We start from the raw sequence: 22827 nt of genomic DNA, 5'->3' as shown, positions 1-22827 counted from the left end.
CCTGGGAGAAGAGACCAACCCCTTCCTGGCTACATCCACCTTTCAGGTAGTTGTAGAGGGCAATGAGGTCTCCCCTGATCCTCCTCTTCTCCAGGCTAAGCAACCCCAGCTCCCTCAGCCTCTCCTCACAGGGCTGTGCTCAAGGCCTCTCCCCAGCCTCATTGCCCTTCTCTGGACACCTTCAAGTGTCTCAATGTCCTTCTTAAACTGAGAGATTCCTGTTCCACATAGCTCCACGTTAAACAGAACATCCCAGCCTTCCATAATACCCTCACCACTAAGTCCCACAAAGAACTGTGGGACACCATCATAAACAGGAACAGAACTGAACTTAAGGAAAAGCTTCTTCACTTTGAGGGTGACAGAGCACTGGTACAGGCTGCCCAGAGAGGCTGTGGAGCCTTCTTTGGAGACTTTCAAAACCCACCTGGATGCCATCGTGTGCAACCTGGTCTAGGCAAACCTGATTTACCAGGGGAGCTGGACTAGATTATCTTCCAACACCTAACATTCTGTGATTCTATCTTAAAGAGCTGAGATTTCCCAATTTTATGCTATGAGCCTTCCCCTAGCCATAGGAAACCAAGCTTTGGGAAAAATGATAAGAATCTGTTAAGTGCCAATAATTTCTGTGAAATGATGTTCAGTCCTTGCATTCCCCCTGCAGCCTTGTGCACAGAGCAACACAGCTGGGGAGGGGTTTGGAGCACAGCCCTGTGAGGAGAGGCTGAGGGAGCTGGGGTTGCTTAGCCTGGGGAAGAGGAGGCTCAGGGGAGACCTTCTTGCTGTCTACAACTCCCTGAAGCGAGGTTGTAGCCCAGTGGAGGTTGGTCACTTCTCCCAGGCAACCAGCACCAGAACAAGAGGACACAGTCTCAAAATGCACCAGGGTAGGCTTAGGCTGGATGTTAGGAAGAAATCCTTCGTGGAAAGAGTGATTGGCCATTGGAATGTGCTGCCCAAGGAGGTGGTGGAGTCACCATCACTGGAAGTGTTTACAACATTGGATGTGGCACTTGGTGCCATGGTTTAGTTGATTAGGTGGTGTTGGGTGACAGGTTGGACCTCGCTTCAGGGAGTTGTAGACACCAAGAAGGTCTGCCCTGAGCCTCCTCTTCTCCAGGCTAAGCAACCCCAGCTCCCTCAGCCTCTCCTCACAGGGCTGTGCTCCAAGCCCCTCCCCAGCTTTGTTGCCCATTCTGGACGCATTCCAGCAACTCAACATCTTTCCTAAACTGAGGAGCCCAGAACTGGACACAGGACTCAAGGTGTGGCCTAACCAGAGCTGAGTCCAGGGGCACAATGACCTCCCTGCTCCTGCTGGCCACACTGTTCCTGATGCAGGCCAGGATGCCATTGGCCTTCTTGGCCACCTGGGCACTCTGCAGGCTCATGTTAAGCCAACTCTCAACCATTACCCCCAGGTCCCTCTCTGCCTGGCTGCTCTCCAGCCACTCTGACCCCAGCCTGCAGCACTGCATGGGGTTGTTGTGGCCAATGTATAGAACCTGGCACTTAGATGTGTTAAATCTCCTGCCCTTGGACACTGCCTATCTGTTTATATATTAAATATCTTTATAAATAAGTTCTGTTGTTCATTCAAATGCCACTTCAGAATTAGAGATGCTACCTTCATCTGAGTTGGGCAAGAAGAGGTCATACATCAGTAAGGTTGAAGCTGGCACTCTAAGCCACCTCCTTCCTCTGTTTGTGCAATCACTTACAACTGTACAACAGGATAAATAACATCATTTTGCCCCTACAAAAGGAATACTTACTTGTGCAAGAAAGATTTCTTAGTATCATAGTATCAGTCAGGGTTGGAAGGGACCACAAGGATCACCTAGTTCCAAGCCCCCTGCCATGGGCAGGGACACCCCACACTACATCAGCCTGGCCAGAGCCTCATCCAGCCTGGGCTTAAACACCTCCAGGGACAGGGCCTCAACCACCTCCCTGGACAACCCATTCCAGGGCTTCACCACTCTCATGGGGAAGAACTTCCTCCTCACCTCCACCCTCAATCTCCCCACCTCCAGCTTCATTCCATTCCCCCTAGTCCTAGCACTACCTGATAGCCTGAGAAGTCCCTCCCCAGCCTTCCTGTAGGCCCCCTTCAGATACTGGAAAGCCACAATGAGGTCACCTGGGAGCCTTCTCTTCTCCAGACTGAACAGCCCCAACTCTTTCAGTCTGTCTGTCACTGTTCTGTAACAGAAACCCCTAAACCCTCGTTTTCCTGACCTCTACTTAATCAGTACACAGAAAAAGCAAGAATCAGTTTCTACCAGGGAGAGAGAAGAGGAATGCCACCCATGTGTGAAAGTGGATCAAGAAAGTGAAGCAACATAGGACAGCTGATCAGAACAGTAATTCCACATTCTTTCAAACACTAGCAAGTGACCAGGGAAGTGACACTGTCATCAGCAAAAGACAGAGGAGCTTAACATGGCCCTCTAAATAGTTTTTCCAATGGTTAACTCATAGACTAGAATAGAATTAACCAGCTTGGAAAAGACCTTTGAGATCATCATGTCCAACCTATCACCCAACACCATCCTTATTTAGAATAAACCAAACCAGGCTGGAAGAGACCTTCAAGATCATCGTATCCAACCCATCAACCAATCCAACCCACCCAAACAGCTAACCCATGGCACCAAGCACCCCATCAAGTCTCCTCCTGAACACCTCCAGTGATGGTGACTCCACCACCTCCCTAGGCAGCACATTCCAATGGGCAATCACTCTCTCTGTATAGAACTTCTTCCTAACATCCAACCTAAACCTCCCCTGGCGCAGCCTGAGACTGTGTCCTCTTGTTCTGGTGCTGGCTGCCTGGGAAAAGAGACCAACCTCTGCCTGTCTACAACCTCCCTTCAGGTAGTTGTAGAGAGTGATAAGGTCACCCCTGAGTCTCCTCCTCTCCAGGCTGAGCAACTCCAGCTCCCTCAGCCTCTCCTCACAGGGCTGTGCTCCAAACCCCTCACCAACTTCGTTGCCCTTCTCTGGACACCTTCCAGCAAGTCAACCTCCTTCCTAAACTGAGGGGCCCAGAACTGGACACAGGACTCAAGGTGTGGCCTAACCAGTGCAGTGTACAGGGGCAGAATCACCTCCCTGCTCCTGCTGGCCACACTGTTCCTGATGCAGGCCAGGATGCCATTGGCCCTCTTGGCTGCCTGGGCACACTGCAGGCTCATGTTCAGCCTACCATCAACCAGTATCCCCAGGTCCCTCTCTGCCTGGCTGCTCTCAGCCACTCTGACCCCAGCCTGTAGCACTGCATGGGGTTGCTGTGGCCAATGTGCAGGACCTGGCACTTGGATGTGTTCAATCTCCTGCCCTTGGACTCTGCCCATCTGTCCAGCCTGTCCAGGTCCCTCTGCAGAGCCTCTCTACCCTCCAGCAGATCAACTCCTGCCCCCAGCTTGGTGTCGTCAGCAAATTTACTGCTGATGGACTCAATGCCCTCATCCAGATCATCAATAAAGATGTTAAAGAGCACAGGGCCCAGCACTGATCCCTGGGGCACACCACTAGTGCCTGGCTGCCAGCTGGCTGTGGCACCATTCACCACCACTCTCTGGGCTCAGCCTCCAGCCAGTTCCTAACCCAATCTGATCAACTAAACCATGGCTCCAAGCATCCCATCCAGTCTCTTCCTAAACACCTCCAGTGACGGTGACACCTTGCTTTCCATGCCATTTAGACAACCCAGCTTGAAGCAGCACAACCCAAGCATTCCTTAAACACCCCAACTCACCTCATGTTGCTGACACCAACTTATGGACCTGGCTTAGGAGCTGCACAGCCGCCAATTCTTCACAAAATCCATGCAAGGAACACCACAGGCAGGGTTCAACCATTTGTTAACCATTGCTTTCAGAGAATGCCTTGCCCCAGCTTGCCATGACAACACACTTCTCTCCACTAACACCTAATTCACAGCCCTTCTTTCAGGGATCAGTAACAGCTTTGGCAATTCCATGTATCAATCCACTCCCCCCCACCCCCCCCCCCAGAAAAAAGAGGTGGGATTTTTGGCATTGCTACCTGCTTACATCCCAACACCCTGCAAAGGGGACTGGAGAGATTAAAACCTAACTGACAGCATGCCACTGCTGAGGGGACTCAGGCTGGCTTTCAGAAATCCATTGGAAGCTTGGTTTTGTTTCCCACCTCCCTTGCTGTAAAGCCAGGCAATACAAACAGCCCAGGAGCTGTTATTGTTCTCATCAATAAAAGCAACATTTTCTGGTTTGCAAAAGGAACACCTCTGTTATATATATATATATATATATATACACAGATAAATATAGATATATATAGACAGATATACATACATCTCCCTTCCTTAAACTACTCTAAACTGACAAAACAGCTCTCAACACAAGTGACAGGTTTAGCTCAGGCCAAAGTAGCAACACTAGCAAGATTTCCTCCCCCCCCAAAAAGCATCCTGATCTTTACTCCCTCACTCTCAAAGCATCCTGCAACAGATAAAGAGGGTAGCTAAAAGGTGGAAAGAAGCAAGCAAATCTTTCAGGTTAAAACAAGACAGCTCTCCTGGGGACAGGGGGAAAAGGAGCTGCTGTCAGCAGCCCAGATTTTATTGACTGGCTATGAAACAATTAGGAGCAGCTGGCATCCGGTCAAGAAGATGTCAAGGATTACACCAAGCGAGTTAGGCAGGCTCAAAGTGCTACAAGGAATCTTGAGGGGGGCAGAACAAGGGAAATAGGAACACTGCAGGTCTACCTTGTGACATTCTGCTAGCACTGGGGATTAAAACCATCATTTCCTCTAGGACTGTGTAGTGTTTCCCCCACGTTTCCTGGCATCCTGGAGTCAGTCAGAGGAGGCACTCCATGCTTACACAATTACCTTAAGTACAATATATGAACAAGGAAATGGTTTCAGACATCTTTTATTTAATGACACAAAAAGGCAGGAGCTATTGCTCTAAAGGTATACCAAGAAGCCAAGATTCCAGCTGCAAAACTCAGGAGCAGAATATTAATATGCTTACACAGTGCTGATGGACAAGAACCAAGATACTGACTGGCAAATAGCAACAGAGGTTTTCTTTGGGTTAGTTGTGGGTTTTTTTGGTCTGGTTTCATTTTGGTTTGCCCCTTTGGCTTTTCCCCCCCCCTCTAATGGTGACTGGCAGGGAGAGTAAAGACATTTCAGCAACTGAGACAATAACATCAGAAACAATCCTCAGTGTCCCTCTTGTTCCACTGTAAAGATTCAGTGTTTGCAAAGCATTTCAGTGTTCACAACTATTTGATGGGTCTTAAATTTACCTTTTACTGCAGAACACACTGACCAAAAGCTGTGGCTGAGGCACCTATTAAGAGACAAATTATAATCAAGCCTTAAATGGACTAGGAATTAGAACAAAAAAGAAAGGGGGTGGAAAAAACAACCCCAAAGAACAACCACAGACAGGTATTTTCAGCTAAAAGCACTGCTGGCACAGATCTCTAGCCACAGAGATTTGTTTGCAGCATTTATTTCTGAGGCTCAAGGATCTGCCTCTTTGTAACCTCTAAGATTACTCCTGGTTCAGCAGGACTCTACACCTCTAGCAGCTGTAGCCCTGTCATAAGGTCACCACAGTCACAGGAGGAGACTTGATGGGGTGCTTGGTGCCATGGGTTAGTTGTTTAGGTGGTGTTGGATTGGTTGATGGGTTGGACGCGATGATCTTGAAGGTCTCTTCCAACCTGGTTTGTTCTATTCTATATTTCCACATATTTAATATATATAGGATTGGATTTCATGCATTAAACTCATTTCTCTTTAAGCTTCCAAGTTCACAAGTGTCACTGGGGCTGCAGGGCTTAACACCTGCATCTGCCTGACACCAGGGCTCTAAAAATACCAGCTCACAAACGGAGCATTTCACTGGATAACCACAGAAGCGGCGAGACCGAAGAAGGTTGATATTCGCCCCCCCGAAAGACATAAATAAGGGGGGGGGGGGGTATTAAAAAGCCCTCCACAGAGCCCAGTTTCAGAAAGTCCAGTGAAAATTGGCTCACTCCAGAAGTATGTACTTAAAGAGCACCATCTGAACAATTATTTTTAGCCTGTACCCCAGGCTGCCAGGCATTCCAGCATAGTAAGAAGTCACAAGTGCCGTGAAGCGGGAGCCTCGGGGCTACGTTCAGGCCGTGCAGATTGACCAGGCTGGAGAATTTAATGAGAGATCTAGGCATTAGTTAAAAAAACAAAACACAACACAATGCTTTGTGGGAAGTGATTTAAGAAATTAATTGGATTCAAGCACCAAGCATCTGACTAGTTTACCCAACTGCCAGAAGCAGGGGGGGGGGAAAAAAGCCCAAACGAAGCGCTCTTTACCTGCTGCCAGAGGGTTCTGTTCGCCCCTCACCCCCCCACCAGCCCTTCTTTCACTCAGCTTCAGAACAAAGCTTTCCCCCCCCCCACTTCCTAATCAGAACTTTAAAAGCAAGCCCCTAGTCTTCAGAACTGATTTCCTATAACAAAACAACCAAAAAGAGCAAGAGTACACGGGCATAAGTGTGTGCTGTTCACTACTGCCAAACATAAGGTTTTCATTTGAGAGCTCACAAGACATTTAAATGACTAGAGAATCCCTTAGGGGGAAAAAAAAAAAACCCATTCAAAGCTTTCTGCTTTCTAACAAGTCACTTTTCACTCAAAAAAACCACCCCAAAAAAATCATCTAAGATTTTCCACTTGGGCAACTCTCAACACTTGCAAAAGTATCTCCTCTCAACACAATCAGGGGAAGCCTCAAAAGAGGCAGCGCTTTCCCCATCTTGCTGTTGTAGACATTCTGGGGGCTCAAGTTTATTTTGAAGTAAACCTGGAGAGGCAGAAACCTCATGAAACACCACCTTCTTCACAAGAAGTTTTATTGTTTCTGATCATTGTCAGTGGACTGTTGGGCAGAAAAGGCTTTACAAACATTGCAGTCTGAACCACGGCAGAACCCTGTTTCACAGACTCACGTGGCGTCTCCTATGCAGGGGGACGGCAAGATCCAGTCATGTTATCAGACCTGTGAGCTCTTAAACCTTGGACTTACTGGCTTGATTTTCAGATAGGAAGATGCCAGGCTTAGGTTTTATGAAAGACAGCTTTATGACATTGTAACAAAAGGACCATGGGAGGCCAAACAAAATTTCCTAAGGACTGATGCATTAGATTTTCTACCTAGGCCTCCATTTCTAGGCTGGCTCTCTCTGGGTGATGGAAAAAGGAGTCTCATGTCTTTCCCAATCCCATTTTGTCAGGAGATCCTGCTTAAGGAAGGCCAAGATCCAAACCCAGTCATCTTCCAGCAACATAAATGGCTCTCAAGATCTTCTGCTGAAGGCTTGTGATGCAGTATAAAGGTTAGAAGGTGTCCTGAAGCAATTTGGAGGGAATGAAGAGGGAGAGAAGAGTCACAAGATGCACCAAAGTAAATAATGCACGTAACATAGTTCCAAATGACTTCAACTCAGCATCAAAGAGGAACTGGTAAAAATCTCCTTAGAATTTCACTGCCAGTTTTCAAGTGCTTCCTTTTTGCTACAAATCAGAGGGAAATTTAGAATACACTTCCTGTGCCAGCAATGGCCTAGCTGGAGAAAGAAAAGGTCTCGACTCTGGGCTCCTGATGCTTGCAAGGAAGAGGCTGCTGCTCCGCACAGCGTGAAGCAAGAAAGCCAGAATTTACCTGAGCTGATTCTACTGATTCCCCTTCTCTGGGCTGATCCTGGTGGGGGAGTACTCATCCCCCTCTCAGCAGTGTTCCAATCTAGTTCCTTCACACTGACAAAGAAAAAAGGGGATTTAACAAACCCAGCAGCCTCCGGCTCGTCTGAAGGAAGACTCTTTTACACAATTGGAGCTGGGGAACTTGGTCAGTGCTGGGAATCAAGTCTGCTTTCAAACCCATTTGGTGGTCTTCACACCTTCCCTGTTTACTGCACATTTCAGCCTAGCACTGGTGTAAAGAGACAGGGAGGAGATGACAACAGTGTGGCTGTGGGCCATGCGCAGTCGCTGGCCTTACCTCGGCCCCGGCCACCAGGCTCTGCTCTCGACTCAGTTTCCTGCCTAGGAAAGGGTCAGATGAAGAATGCCATTAATGCTTCAAAGAACTCCACTACAAACATGACCCTTGGACAGGAAGCTTACCCAGAGGCATTACAAAAAAAACCTATTCTTTACAAGTGCCCAGGATTATTTTTCTCTCCTCTCTCTCTCCTCCACTTTTTCTTTGAACTGCTCTCATTCTTTTTTCCCCTTTCTCAGCCTAGAAGCAGAAGATAACATCAACAGAAAAAGGCATAGAGAAACAGCATAAAGTCCATCCTTCACACCTGAGTGGATGGCAGTTCAAAGGGGCCCTACCTACCTGCAACCCTGTTGTTTGCTTCCTTCAAGAACTCTGTTTGCCCAAGGAAAAAGAGACGAGCAAATCCTGGAAGCAGATCCTTCCCCAAAGGAAGTTTCTTTCTGAGTCTGCAACCTGGAGCTTTGGCTTGAGGCTCAGTCCTCTGAGCGGATTCTTTCTTCAAACTCTCACAATGGTTCTTTACTTTTGTGGGCAGCTGGAAAAAGAATGAAGCCGTAGGCTGAGGCAGGGACTCCATACTTCCAGGATAGGGAGGCAGAAAGACTGGAGGGGAAGGAAAAGTGCTAGTTGGTAACTTCTTGGATAATGAGCTGCATTCCCTCATTTCCTGCCACACAGAGACATACACATAGGCACTGCAATAGGGGAGGATGACAAGAGATGAGTACCAGACATGCAGTTGTTTCATGCTCCGATGCCAAAAAAAACCACCAAACCAACCCAAAGTGTTGAGCTGTGAACTTTCAAGACTGTTAAAGACATCTACCAATAGATGAGATCAATCATAAGATGCTTTGTCCAGAAAGTTCTCTCAGATTGCAGATGTAGGGGGGGAGGGGGCAAATTAAGTGCTCATTTCTTGGCAGTGAAAAAACTTCCCTCTCTCTTCTCTCTTCACTTTCTCTCAAGTGAATTAATAAAGGCACCTGTTGCAAGGCAGTGAACATCTCCCCATCATCTCTTTAAGAGGAAACCACCATACTTACCTGAATGCTTCCCTCACCAATGACTTCCTAACCCCACTGCCAACTCCTCTGTAAAGGACATACTTCAGTCTCAAGTCTTCTACTCTAGTCACATATCAAACGCTGAGAGCGCTTCAGTGCTCTTGTGACCACCTCTGGTTTAAGCTCAGTAAATCACAACTGCTGTGGTGGCTAAGAAACCTACCCAAGTTCTGGTTTCTGGATTCCTACAACATTCCTGTTTGCTCCTGAACACCTAGATCTCCTAGGATTTCATTGTCATTACTTGACCAACAAAAATGTCATGTACAAGAGAGCTGAAATGCTCTTCACAAACCCTGAAAGCTGTGAAGTTTTCAGTAGCATGGAGTCAACATGCAACAAAAAAGAAGTAGTCGTCCCTGGACTTCAAACACAACCACAGGTGTAGCTGCTCATGGATGCATTTCCAGGAGGTTATGCATTTCCTGCTTAGCCTGGAAAAGAGGAGACTCAGGGGTGACCTTCTTGCTCTCTACAACTACCTGAAGGGAGATTGTAGACAGGCAGAGGTTGGTCTCTTCTCCCAGGTGACCAGCACCACAACAAGAGGACACAGTCTCAGGCTGCACCAGAAGAGGTTTAGGCTAGAGGTTAGGAGGAAGTTTTACACAGAGAGAGAGCATTGGAATGTGCTGCCCAGGGAGGTGGTGGAGTCACCATCACTGGAATTGTTCAGGAGGAGACTTAATGGGGTGCTTGGTTGCATGGTTAAGTTGATTAGGTGGTGTTGGATGATAGGTTGGACACGATCTTGAAGGTCTCTTCCAACCTGGTTTATTCTATTCCATTCCATTCTATTCCATTCCATTCTATTCTACTCTACCTTTTGCACCACAGTAACAATGTCTGGTATATGCATGCAGGACAGCTGTTGAGCAGCACGCCACAGCTGAGGCACTACTGCTTCACCTGCAGCGCTCTTCCTTGCTCTCAAGACACCAGGTAGAGTATAACCCAAAACTTAATCAAGAAGGTATGTTATTCACATCTGATGTCATCTCACTGAATTCTGGGGCAATTTCAGTGGTATTTCTTCATTGTCTCCTTTAGAGCAGACAAAAATAGCTTTATTAGCCCTGGAATGGGTTGTCCAGGGAGGTGGTGAGGCCCTGTCCCTGGAGGTGTTTAAGCCAAGGCTGGATGAGGCTGTGGCCAGGCTGATGTAGTGTGGGGTGTCCCTGCCCATGGCAGGGGCATTGGAACTAGATGATCCTTGTGCTCCCTTCCAACCCTGACTGATACTATGATACTATTATATAGTTAGGTATCTCATTATAAGCTTTCCTCTCCTCAAAGAGACTTTCCTTCATCGTGGTCCAAATTATACAAGGAGAAGTTGGCGGGGGGAAACTAGCTTTTGTCATAAAAACCACAGCAGTAATATACATCAAGAAGCATCTTTAATTTTTGTAGTTAGGGCAAATCTACTCTTGTGGATTTTATCCTAACAGGTGACAGATAAAGGCATCATGGACAGAACCCAATATCCTACACTAATGACAACAATCAGCAAGTTTCTACCACAGAAACTGCTGGGACATGCAGGAAGATATTCTTCTGCTTTGTTCTTCTGGGAACACTGAATATGGTGGTGGTGTCTCAGTCTAAGGTAGGAGGTTTTGCTCTACATAGCAGAGACTATTTCATGTATACAACAGGATTAGGTGGACTTCCAGTAGGATTTCATGACACTTCAGTGACAAAAGGCCAAGATGTGTTCTTGCATCTTTCCACGTGGCAAAACGTTGCCTTTATTACTTCAGATCCATTTTCAAAGGGATGCAGAGTTTCAGGGTTCAGTCTTCTCATCCCACATGAATGCTTTTGTGAAAGGCCTTTCTGAGTGGAAAGAAAAACTGGCCAGTGCACGTGAACATACCTGGCCAACAGATGTCTCCAGGATGACATTTTTAACTCTTCCAAGTAAGGCAGAGAACTCAAGATAAAAGAGCAAATCACAAGCAGAACAGGCTGCATGAAAACTTCCACTGCTCTGTACTTCTGGCTAAGAAACTATCATCAAAGGCCAGTAAAATTAAAAGCTTCTTTCTCCTTAAGATTCTCTTCAAACTCTTGAGGCTCTATTTGACCAGGTAACTTGCACTGTTGAATTTGAGGAACTCTTCATGTTGCTAATGCTTGTTACTTCCAACTCATCAGCTACAATGCCACTTACAACATCACAGGCTTCGTTTCAGGGGATGTGTTAAAGCCTGCAAACACCACTGACACTTCTGAAGTCAATACTCTTTTCCAGCTCAGAGCAATAGGAGGGATCAGAGCAAAACTATCCAGATGAAACAGCACGATCTAAGTTCCTCTCCAAAAAGGAATCTTTGCCCAGAGCCTACTTAACATCAAGAGAAGACTTCCTTTGAGAAAGGTCTTTCACCAGGGAAAGATCATACTCACTGGGAAAAGCCTCCAGATGACCTTCAGTATAGTGCACAGGATGAAATCACCTATTGAAGTTTCAAGGGTGCAGAGGACAGGATTACTTGGTCTCATTCTACTCATGCGGCAGCTCAGCAAAAGAGGCCAAGATTGGATGAAGAACTTCAAAGAAATCAAAGCATTTATGAGGACTTTGTTGAAGAGTGTTTTCCTCATGGCAAAAAATGAACAACAGAACAGCTTCTGGAAGATCAGCCTGAAGCAGGCTGTTAAGAATAACTTCCTCCTAAATTCCTTTCCTTAGATGAAGGTTCCAGCATCTCTGCTTTTCCAAGGGAGAAGCCTTAACTTCCAATTTGTGTCCTTTCCTACATCTTTCTTCCCCTGAACAGATTTGTCTTGAACTCTAAAGAAGAGAGCAGAAGAGAGCAGAAGAGAGCAGAAGAGAGCAGAAGAGAGCAGAAGAGAGCAGAAGAGAGCAGAAGAGAGCAGAAGAGAGCAGAAGAGAGCAGAAGAGAGCAGAAGAGAGCAGAAGAGAGCAGAAGAGAGCAGAAGAGAGCAGAAGAGAGCAGAAGAGAGCAGAAGAGAGCAGAAGAGAGCAGAAGAGAGCAGAAGAGAGCAGAAGAGAGCAGAAGAGAGCAGAAGAGAGCAGAAGAGAGCAGAAGAGAGCAGAAGAGAGCAGAAGAGAGCAGAAGAGAGCAGAAGAGAGCAGAAGAGAGCAGAAGAGACCTTCAAGATCATCATGTCCAACCTATCATCCAACACCACCTAATCAACAAGGCTGGCTGATTCCTAAATACAGAGATGCATTTTTCAGGCTGAAAAACACTATCTCCCTGCATTTTGAGATGAGAAATGCTAATAAATACCTTCCTGCTCTTCTGAACATTAAAAGGAATGGAAAAGATTCTACAACAGACCAAAGTACTTGAATCCTTATCATGGAAATATTGAGGGGGGGGTTTCTTTACACCTCCTCGATCATCAGAAGCGATTTATGCTGCTGAGATGGGAGGTTAAGCCACCTTAGGAAGCTGAATGTGCAACAACCCCTCAGTCACTGCATCAGTTTGCTGATTTGCCTCATGTGCAGGCTGTGGTGGGATCCTTCTAGTTGGGAGCAGGAAGACATTACGACACAAGAACATATGCTGCTGCTGAGCTGATACAGGTGAAGCCAGGAAAGGCTCTGGTAGTTCTGGCTGTAAGCATGCAGAAGAGGGTAAGGAATCCTATATAATCAAAGCCCTCATCTCCTTTAGGCAAGAAAAAGGAATCTCTGCACCATCCTTCCATAGCCATCTGTTGATAGCCATTCTGGGAGGAGAACTCCCTTCAGTGCTTGCTTCCCCCTTTCTTCTCTCCAGAGCAGGTTTCACTGCCACTTGCTCATTAAAGAGCCAGTGAAGACAGATTCCTGTTTTCCTGTATCAGTGAGCATCAGAGGCTCAAGAGCCAGGAAAAGTTAAGATATGTTTGAATAGACACTACAGAACACCATCTGTGAAATAAGTGGTATGGAATACAAGCAACAGTGCTTTTGTTTCTAATCCTGCAGCTCCAACAACAGCAGGAGCCAAGGGAAAGGACATGGAACAACGAGCAAACCACCCCATTTAAATCAAGTTACCTGCTGCCAGATCCACTACTCCTCAACCCCCTAACTGAAGTTGGAAACCACCATGCACTTAGTTCAGATTTCAACTGCAACTAGCCACATGAAGTATATTTCAGGCCCTATAAATGACTCTTGTTCCAGGTTCAGAAGTGGTTGCTCTGCTGCCATTCATCATACCTCCAGAACCACGTACAGGCTGCAAACCCGCTGCAGGATCTATGCACCAGCATCCAGTGGCACTGTTAGTCAAAATAAACATTACAAGAACAGCACATTTTAGTGAAGCATCTTTCCCCTGCAAACATGACATGCATATTGAAGGATCAAGAGGAGTGAAGTAAGACTGTTTAGATTCCAAGCTACTGACAGTATGAAAAACACCAACCCCTGTTTTCTCAAGCGTCCTGTTGTGGGAATGGTTTGTTTGGGATTTGTTTGTTGCTGGGTTTGTTTGCTTTAGGGTTTTTTTTTTGGTGTATGTTTGGGTTTCCTGTTCTCCTTGGGGTGTTTTAGGGTGGGGTGGTGGTGGTGAGGAGGAAGGGGTTTGATAGAAGTCATTGAGTATTGCAAAAGCTTAGCCTGGAGGAAAGGAGGCTCAGAGAGGACCTTAAGACACTCTACAACTAACTGAAAGGAGGTTGTAGACAGTTGGGGGTTTCTTCTCCAAGGCAACCAGCACCAGAACAAGAGGACACAGTCTCAAGCTGTGCCAGGGGAAGTTTAGGCTTCAGGTGAGGAGAAAGTTCTTTCCAGAAAGAGTGAATGGCTATTGGAATGTGCTGCCCAGGGAGGTGGTGGAGTCACCATCCCTGGAGGTGTTCAAAAAAGAACTGGACGTGGCACTTGAAGCCATGGTTTACTTAGTCCTGAGGTGTTGGGTGATAGATTGGACTAGATGATCTCTGAGGTCTTTTCCAACCTTATTGATTCTATGAACATTGCCTGGTATCAGTTGCCAAGCTGGAGGAAAGGCAGCAAACCCATCAATCAACACATTGATTTTAGAAGACTGTGTGACACAACCTGCCATCACAAGCTAAGCTTTCAGACAAATATTAAAAGCTAGTCATCTTGACTTTCTGCATTTTGAAGGTTTTAAAGCACTTGGCCTCTCTAGAACTGGTTTGTGTTCAACTTCTTTAATGGCCTACTAAAAACTAGAGAGCGCCACAGCATTGTCAAGATTATCAGACAAGATGTCAGGCAATACCTACTTGAGGTTGCTCCAGGTGCCAATCCCTTCCTATTGCCAGTGTTGGAGGGCTGATCCAGTGTGGGGTGTCCCTGCCCATGGCAGGGGGGTTGGAACTAGAGGATCCTTGTGGTCCCTTCCAACCCTGACTGATACTATGATAAAAAGCAAAGGCTTCTCTGAACTCAGCATGACAGAGAACTTCCAACTTCTGTACAGCTATCACAGCAACACACCTTTGAAAACCACAGCCAGCATTTGCTGGCACATCAGGGAAACACTAGAGGTGTATGATGAGTTGACTACAGGAAAACACTACCTTGAAAAAATAACTCCCATAAACAGATAGAACAGAATTAACCAGGCTGGAAAAGACCTTCAAGATCATCGAGTCCAACCTATCACCCAACACCATCTAATCAACTAAACCATGGCACCAAACAACCCATCCAGTCTCTTCTTTAACACTTCAGGGATAGTGACTCCACCTCCCTGGGCAGCACATTCCAACAACCAATCACTCTTTCTGGGAAGAACTTCTTCCTAACACCCAGCCTAAACCTCCCCGGTGCAGCTTGAGACTGTGTCCTCTTGTTCTGGTGCTGGTTGCCTGGGAGAAGAGACCAACCCCCACCTGGCTACAACCTCCCTTCAGGGAGTTGGAGACAGCAAGAAGGTCTCCCCTGAGCCTCCTCTTCTCCAGGCTAAGCAACCCCAGCTCCCTCAGCCTCTCCTCACAGGGCTGTGCTCCAAACCCCTCCCCGGCTTTGTTGCCCTTCTCTGGCAATGTTGTAAAATTAGGGAAATTGTTAGGCACTACTGTAATTATTTTTCCATTTTTATCATGCTTACATTGTAAGAATATTTTCTAATGCCTTTATCACCATGAGTGTTGCTTCCTGTCAGCTTTGTGTGCAAGTACACTTCAGCACAAGTCACTTTTTGGCAACAAGGCGGGTGAGAGGCCTTGAGCACAGCCCTGTGAGGAGAGGCTGAGGGAGCTGGGGTTGTTTAGCCTGGAGAAGAGGCGGCTCAGGGGTGACCTCATTGCCCTCTACAACTACCTGAAAGGTGGTTGTAGCCAGGTGGGGGTTGGTCTCTCCTCCCAGGCAACCAGCAGCATAACAAGAGGACAGAGTCTCAGGCTGCACCAGGGGAAGTTTAGGCTGGAGGTGAGGAGAAAGTTCTTCACTGAGAGAGTCATTAGCCATTGGAATATGCTGCCCAGGGAGGTGGTGGAGTCACCATCCCTGGAGATGTTCAAGAGGGGACTGGATGTGGCACTTGGTGCCATGGTCTAGTCATGAGGTCTGTGGTGACAGGTTGGGCTCGACGATCCTCGAGGTCTCTTCCACCCCTAGCGATACTGCGATACTGTAATTAAATCACATTTGTGTATCAGTTGAACAGCCTTCACTGGCAGGGATACAGATTTCTGTCATGAAGACAGACCTGCATTCAGCTTTAGGGAAATTCTATACTTATGGGAAGAGTGCATGAGTTGATATTACAAAAGTATTAAGGCAACAATAAAAACCAGTGCTAAGATACGTGCTGCCAGGTCGTTCCTCGCTCCTCTGGGAAGAGAGCCAACAAAAGCAATGAAGGTTACATTATTTCCCTTGAATTTATTTGGAGAAATTACATAAAAAGCTGTAGTTTCTTAACAGCAGCACTACCTTGATACTTTCCTTTTTAGCTCTTAATACATGGCTTGATTTAATTTGCTTCTGTTTACATGCAAGCCCTGTGAGGAGAGGCTGAGGGAGCTGGGGTTGCTTAGCCTGGAGAAGAGGAGGCTCAGGGGAGACCTTCTTGTTGTCTGCAACTCCCTGAAGGGAGGTTGTAGCCAGGTGGGGGTTGGTCTCTTCTCCCAGGCAACCAGCACCAGAACAAGAGGACACAGTCTCAAGCTGTGCCAGGGGAGGTTTAGGCTGGATGTTAGGAAGAAATTCTCCACAAAGAGAGTAATTGGGTATTGGAATGCGCTGCCCAGGGAGGCGGTGGAGTCACCATCACTGGAGGTGTTTAGGAAGAGACTGCATGGGGTGCATGGTGCCATGGTTTAGTTGATTAGATGGTGTTGGGTGCTAGGTTGAACTTGATGATCTCAAAGATCTCTTCCAACCTGGTTAATTCTATTCCATTAGCTCACATAAATGACATAGCAGTTTTGGGTTGGATTTTTGGGGGGTTCGATTGGTTGGGTTTTTTCAGGGGGGTTTGTGGGTTTTGTCTTTTCTTTGGTTGGTTGCTGCTGTTGTTTAAAGCAGTTTTTCTTACTGAGTTCTCAGTATTCATATAATTCCTACACTTCTCTGCTCAGTATCTTTCAGCTGCAGAACCTGGCAGCTGAAGTAGCACACACAAGCAGTGTTAAGAGGAGTGATTCCAGTACTGTTCAACAGCTACACTGAACAGGAATGTCCATGACTGCTGCTTTTTTTTGCAGGGTGGGGTGAGGGCCCCTGGACTCTGCATTGGTTAGGCCACACCTTGAGTCCTGTGTCCAGTTTTGGGCCCCTCAGTTTAAGAAGGACATTGAGACACTTGAACGTGTCCAGAGAAGGGCAACAAGGCTGGGGAGAGGCCTTGAGCACAGCCCTGTGAGGAGAGGCTGAGGGAGCTGGGGTTGCTTAGCCTGGAGAAGAGGAGGCGGCTCAGGGGAGACATTATTGCTGTCTATAACTACCTTGAAAGGAGATTGTAGCTAGATGGGGATTAGTCTCTTCTCCCAGGCAACCAGCACCAGAACAAGAGGACACAGTCTCAAGCTGTGCCAGGGGAGGTTAAGGCTGGAGGTGAGGAGAAAGTTCTTCACTGAGAGAGTCATTCATCATTGGAATGTGCTGCCCAGGGAGGTGGTGGAGTCACCATTCCTGGAGGTGTTCAAGAGGGGATTGGACATGGCACTTGGTGCCATGGTCTAGTCATGAGGAGTTGGGTGCTAGGTTGGACTTGATGATCTTTGAGGTCTCTTCCAACCTTCAGGATACTCTGATACTTGGTGCCATGGTTTAGTCATGAGGTCTGTGGTGACAGGTTGGACTTGATGATCTTTGAGGTCTCTTCCAACCTTGGTGATACTGTGAGATCCCAACTGAATTTTCATGTAAGAACAGCTCAAGGATCTCTCTGCAGGTTTTCACCCTTGATCACCTCCCTCATGACTTTCCTCTGGCGTCTCTGGAGAACTCAAAACCAGCAGAAGTGCCCATTTCCTGTAATATTTACTCCTGCATATTGAACAGATCAGTGTTCCTAAAGAACAACAGGGATGCACTCCAACAGCTGAGCAAATTAGTTGCTTTGAAATTGCCCTGTTTATGAAGTTTGACTTTGGAAACCTGCATTTCAGAACTGAGAACTTTGCATACTACAATTGGTAGACTCTAGAGTCAGGACTTAACTTAAAAGATGGAGAATTTAATAGGGAAGCTGGCCAAGAGGCTTGAGCCTTTCCTCACTGTCAATAGCAGCAAGAACTCCACAGCCAAAACTGGACCAAGTATTCTAGTAACTGTGACTGCTGAGACACAAACTGGTGTCAAAGGCCATTGTGAGCCCTGTTAGCTCTCCAGCACTAAGTGCATGATGTAGCTAAGGCTTATTTTTGTCTGACAGGAGCTGGTGACAGTGGAGACAGAAACCAATTTAGAGTTGTGACTTGCAGATGACGTGCAAGCACCCCATGACCCCCTCTGCAGTAGATAGTTTGGCTCTCAGGTTCAAGACTCATGTTTAAAAAGCCTCACATGCAGTCAGTTGTGCTTAGATTAGAATGATATCTTTTATCTTGACCTAGGAGGTGTTAGCAGCATGTGACAAACACTGTCTAGATAATCTTGTGCTGCTACCACCTAACAAAAGATGCTGCCATTCAATTGGCTAATTATGTGCTTTCTGAAGAGTTGATGACTTTACTTTCCATGTGGGATTAGGGTCTCAAACTCACCCCTACTTCAGTGTCAAGTTAAAGCTGTGCCCTTCTCTCACATACAACTTGAAACAAGACCCCCAAAAGTTTCCCAATGAAAACATTCCTAAGTCAGCTGAGGCAAAAGGCCATTTTGAAAGCTATCATTTGGCTCAGCTTTAAGTTAAACTGTTTGCATGGAGCTGTCTCTGTATCTTCTCTCCATGCAGGCACCTTCACACCTACCTGCTTTGATCAGCCAGAACTCCCAGCTTTTGCACTAGGCACACTTAACTTTGGCAGGGCCTCTTCACAGGCATGCCAGTGTGCAGTGTGAGACTGTCAGTCTGTATCTGTTGAAATATTAGCACTTGGTTTAGGTTCCATGCAAGAAGAAGAAAAATCAAGTCACACACACAAAGCAATACATACAAAAACAAATAGAGGAAGATCTGTTCCTAGCCTAGGCTTACTGCTGCCCCACAATTCTTCAGGGCAGGGAGAAAGACACCAAACATCTACACCAAAATAGAAACTTACCCCACTGACTGATCTGGGTCAGAGAGTGTTTAAGCAGACACTGAATCACGCAGGCCTCTCTTTCCTTCCAGTCAAAACTTCATTGACAAAAACAAACACAACCCAGGGCAGATAGAAAGGAACTTCCCACACACTGAATGAAGCTGGAGGCAGGGAGATTCAGGCTGGAGGTGAGGAGGAAGTTCTTCCCCATGAGAGTGGTGAAGCCCTGGAATGGGTTGTCCAGGGAGGTGGTTGAGGCCCTGTCCCTGGAGGTGTTTAAGCCCAGGCTGGATGAGGCTGTGGCCAGGCTGATCTAGTGTGAGGTGTCCCTGCCCATGGCAGGGGGGTTGGAACTAGATGATCCTTGTGGTCCCTTCCAACCCTGACTGATACTATGATACTATGACACTTAGGCAAATATGCAAGACACTACAAACCCTCTTGAGAAGCAAGCACCGTTTGAACCGTTGCTGAACATCCCTGTCTATCTGCAACGTGCAGGCTTAATTGTGAAGCAAGTTTGACAGAAACATACACCAGAGGTGCTCTTGACATGATTCTCAGTTGATTCAGAGGTGTTCAGGAGGAGACTTGACAGCCTGCTTGGTTGCATGGGTTAGTTGATTACGTGGTGTTGGATGATAGGTTGGACGTGATGATCTTGGAGGTCACTTCCAACCTGGTTTATTCTATTCTATTTGTTGCCTAGTTTCCAATTTCTGGGCCAAAATGCAAGGGCCCAAAGTTGTCTCCAGACACTGGGTGCATTTACATAGAATAAACCAGGTTGGAAGAGACCTCCAAGATCATCGTGTCCAACCCATCAACCAAAACCACCTAAACAACTAACCCATGGCACCAAGCACCCCATCAAGTCTCCTCCTGAACACCTCCAGGGATGGTGACTCCACCACCTCCCCAGGCAGCACATTCCAATGGGCAATCACTCTCTCTGTATAGAACTTCTTCCTAACATCCAACCTGAACCTCCCCTGGCACAGCTTGAGACTGTGTCCTCTTGTTCTGGTACTGGCTGCCTGGGAGAAGAGACCAACATCTGCCTGTCTACAACCTCCCTTCAGGTAGTTGTAGAGAGTGATAAGGTCACCCCTGAGTCTCCTCTTCTACCAGCTAAGCAACCCCAGCTCCCTCAGTCTCTCCTCATAGGGCTTGTGTGCCAAACCCCTCACCAACTTTGTTGCCCTTCTCTGGACTTGTTCCAGCAAGTCAACCTCCTTCCTAAACTGAGGGGCCCAGAACTGGACACAGGACTCGAGGTGTGGCCTAACCAGTGCAGTGTACAGGGGCACAATGACCTCCCTGCTCCTGCTGGCCACACTGTTCCTGATGCAGGCCAGGATGCCATTGGCCTTCCTGGCCACCTGGGCACACTGCAGGCTCATGTTCAGCCTACCATCAACCAGCACCCCCAGGTCCCTCTCTACCTGGTTGCTCTCCAGCCACTCTGACCTCAGCCTGTAGCACTGCATGGGGTTGTTGTAGCGAATGTGTAGCCCCTGGCACTTGGATGTGTTCAATCTCCTGCCCTTGGACTCTGCCCATCTGTCCAGCCTGTCCAGGTCCCTCTGCAGAGCCTCTCTACCCTCCAGCAGATCAACTCCTGCCCCCAGCTGGGTGTCATCAGCAAATTTACTGATGATGGATTTAATGTGATGCTGCTGCCTTTAAGATCACTTCTCCTGTGAAAGTCCATAAAGGTTTTCCTCCCATCACATTTTCTTTTGAAGGCAAGTTTCTAAAATTAACATAGAATAGAATAGCATTAACCAACATTAGTTTGCAACAGGACCAAGAGAAGTCTGCATTACAGTCCTCAGGTCTTTAGCTCTGAATGACAAGCACTTTCTATGTAATGGCTTTCTAGCTAGGGAAAACTAAAGAAAAACAAAACAAACCCAAGAAAAATAGTATCATAGTATCAGTCAGGGTTGGAAGGGACCACAAGGATCATCCAGTTCCAACCCCCCTGCCATGGGCAGGGACACCCCACACTACATCAGCCTGGCCACAGCCTCAGCCAGCCTGCTCTTAAACACCTCCAGGGACGGGGCCTCAACCACCTCCCTGGACAACCCATTCCAGGGCTGCACCACTCTCATGGGGAAGAACTTCCTCCTCACCTCCAGCCTCAATCTCCCCACCTCCAGCTTCATTCCATTCCCCCTAGTCCTATCACTACCTGAGATCCTGACAAGTCCCTCCCCAGCCTTCCTGTAGCCCCCTTCAGATACTGGAAGGCCACAATGAGGTCACCTCAGAGCCTTCTCTTCTCCAGACTGAACAGCCCCAACTCCTTCAGTCTGTCCTCATAGGAGAGGTGCTCCAGCCCTCTGATCATCCTCCTGGCCCTTCTCTGGACACCTTCCAGCAACTCCACATTGCAATACAACCCTAAAACCTCTTTAGTTTTTACATGAATCAAATGCAGCTTTTAGAGATGGGGCATCTTCAAGCCATCATTTTGCTTTCCCAGCAAAGTTCCTGACTTTATGACTTGGTATTTTAATTGGTTGTATTTCTTCCTCTTGTGCACTTTAAATAGAGAGAAAAAAGGGATATAGTAGATGAAGTAGAAGCACCAATAATGTAATACTGTGTTCTCATTCCTACTGCAGTTCATTGCAAAAGAATGGTATGAAACATATGCTCTCCCTTCAACAAAGCTAAACACACTCTTCATTCAACAAAGCTATACATACTCTTCATTCAAAGCTATACATAAGCCCCTAAGTAGGAGCAGAGAGCACTGGCTAGGGAGTACACAACACAATGAAGGGCATACCCCACAACTCCAGTGGAATTACCTGAACACCTGCTAGCAACATCCACACTGGCAGACCACTCCCAAACAGCCCATAATTTAACCACAATAACCTTGGTCTTTAAGGAGATCAATCATGAACTGTGCAGATTTGAGCTTCACAGCACCCCTCAACTGTAGCAAAAGCCTTGGGTGACAAGGCTGGGGAGAGGCCTTGAGCACAGCCCTGGGAGGAGAGGCTGAGGGAGCTGGGGCTGATTAGCCTGGAGAAGAGGAGGCTCAGGGGTGACCTCATTGCTCTCTACAACTACCTGAAAGGTGGTTATAGCCAGGAAGGGGGTGGTCTCTTCTCCCAGGCAACCAGCACCAGAACAAGAGGACACAGTCTCAAGCTGCACCAGGGGAAGTTTAGGCTGGAGGTGAGGAGAAAGTTCTTCACCGAGAGAGTCATTTATCATTGGAATGTGCTGCCCAGGGAGGTGGTGGAGTTGCCATCCCTGGAGGTGTTCAAGAGAGGATTGGATGTGGCACTTGGTGCCATGGTCTAGTCATGAGGTCTGTGTTGACAGGTTGGACTTGATGATCTTTGAGGTCTCTTCCAACCTTGGTGATACTGTAAAACACTGAGCATAGGCTAAAACAGTACACCAACACATGATGACTCACACGTGATTAATTGCCACTGACCGTGGTGAAAGCCATGACTAAGAAGGTGTAAGTACTTTCAAAGGAAAGTGAGAAGAAAGAAAAACAAACTACAGGTTTAACTTTCCTCTTAGCGACAACTACATTATGCCTTTTTCTCCAACCCCTTCCCCACCATTCATTAACACAACACATACTCCTTCCTTCTTTATCGCTTGAATTAGAGCAAAGGATTTTCAGCAGTGTCCCAATAGAATAGAAACCACCAGGCTGGAAGAGACCCTCAAGATCATCAAGTCCAACCTATCAACCAACACTATCTAATCAACCAAACCACGGCACCAAGCACCCTATCAAGTCTCCTCCTGAACACCTCCAATGACGGTGACTCCACCACCTCCCCGGGCAGCACATTCCAATGGGCAATCACTCGCTCTGTGTAGAACTTCTTCCTAACATCCAACCTAAACCTCCCCTGGCACAGCCTGAGACTGTGTCCTCTTGTTCTGGTGCTGGCTGCCTGGGAGAAGAGACCAACCTCTGCCTGTCTGCAACCTCCCTTAAGGCAGTTGTAGAGAGCAAGAAGGTCACCTCTGAGTCTCCTCTTCTCCAGGCTAAGCAAC

General features: G+C 47.2%; 1 protein-coding gene across 5 annotated transcripts in view; it reads right to left on the bottom strand.

Moving 5' to 3' along the window:
- The window catches only part of TSC22D1 (TSC22 domain family member 1), a 106586-nt gene that overhangs the window by 53972 nt on the left and 29787 nt on the right, over nucleotides 1–22827 (bottom strand). The window contains exons 3-4 of one of the 5 annotated variants that reach the window (XR_010990714.1): nucleotides 8408–8671; nucleotides 4043–7410 (exon numbers count right to left, since the gene is read on the bottom strand). The exons of 2 other annotated variants lie outside the window; for them this stretch is intronic. Coding sequence is in view for 2 of the 3 variants with exons in the window: in XM_068165326.1 (XP_068021427.1) it covers nucleotides 8575–8671 (97 nt within the window). In the remaining variant the exon portion in view is untranslated. Of the gene's footprint in view, nucleotides 1–4042; nucleotides 8672–22827 lie in introns of those variants that run through there. 2 more of the 5 variants (XM_068165326.1, XM_068165327.1) reach the window with 2 other exon arrangements.

This window comes from Melanerpes formicivorus, unplaced genomic scaffold (genome assembly GCF_026170545.1).
Source record: "Melanerpes formicivorus ecotype bairdi unplaced genomic scaffold, bMelFor1.0.p_v2 SCAF_87, whole genome shotgun sequence".
NCBI classification, from domain to species: domain Eukaryota; kingdom Metazoa; phylum Chordata; class Aves; order Piciformes; family Picidae; genus Melanerpes; species Melanerpes formicivorus.
This window is presented reverse-complemented; position numbering and strand designations above follow the sequence as displayed.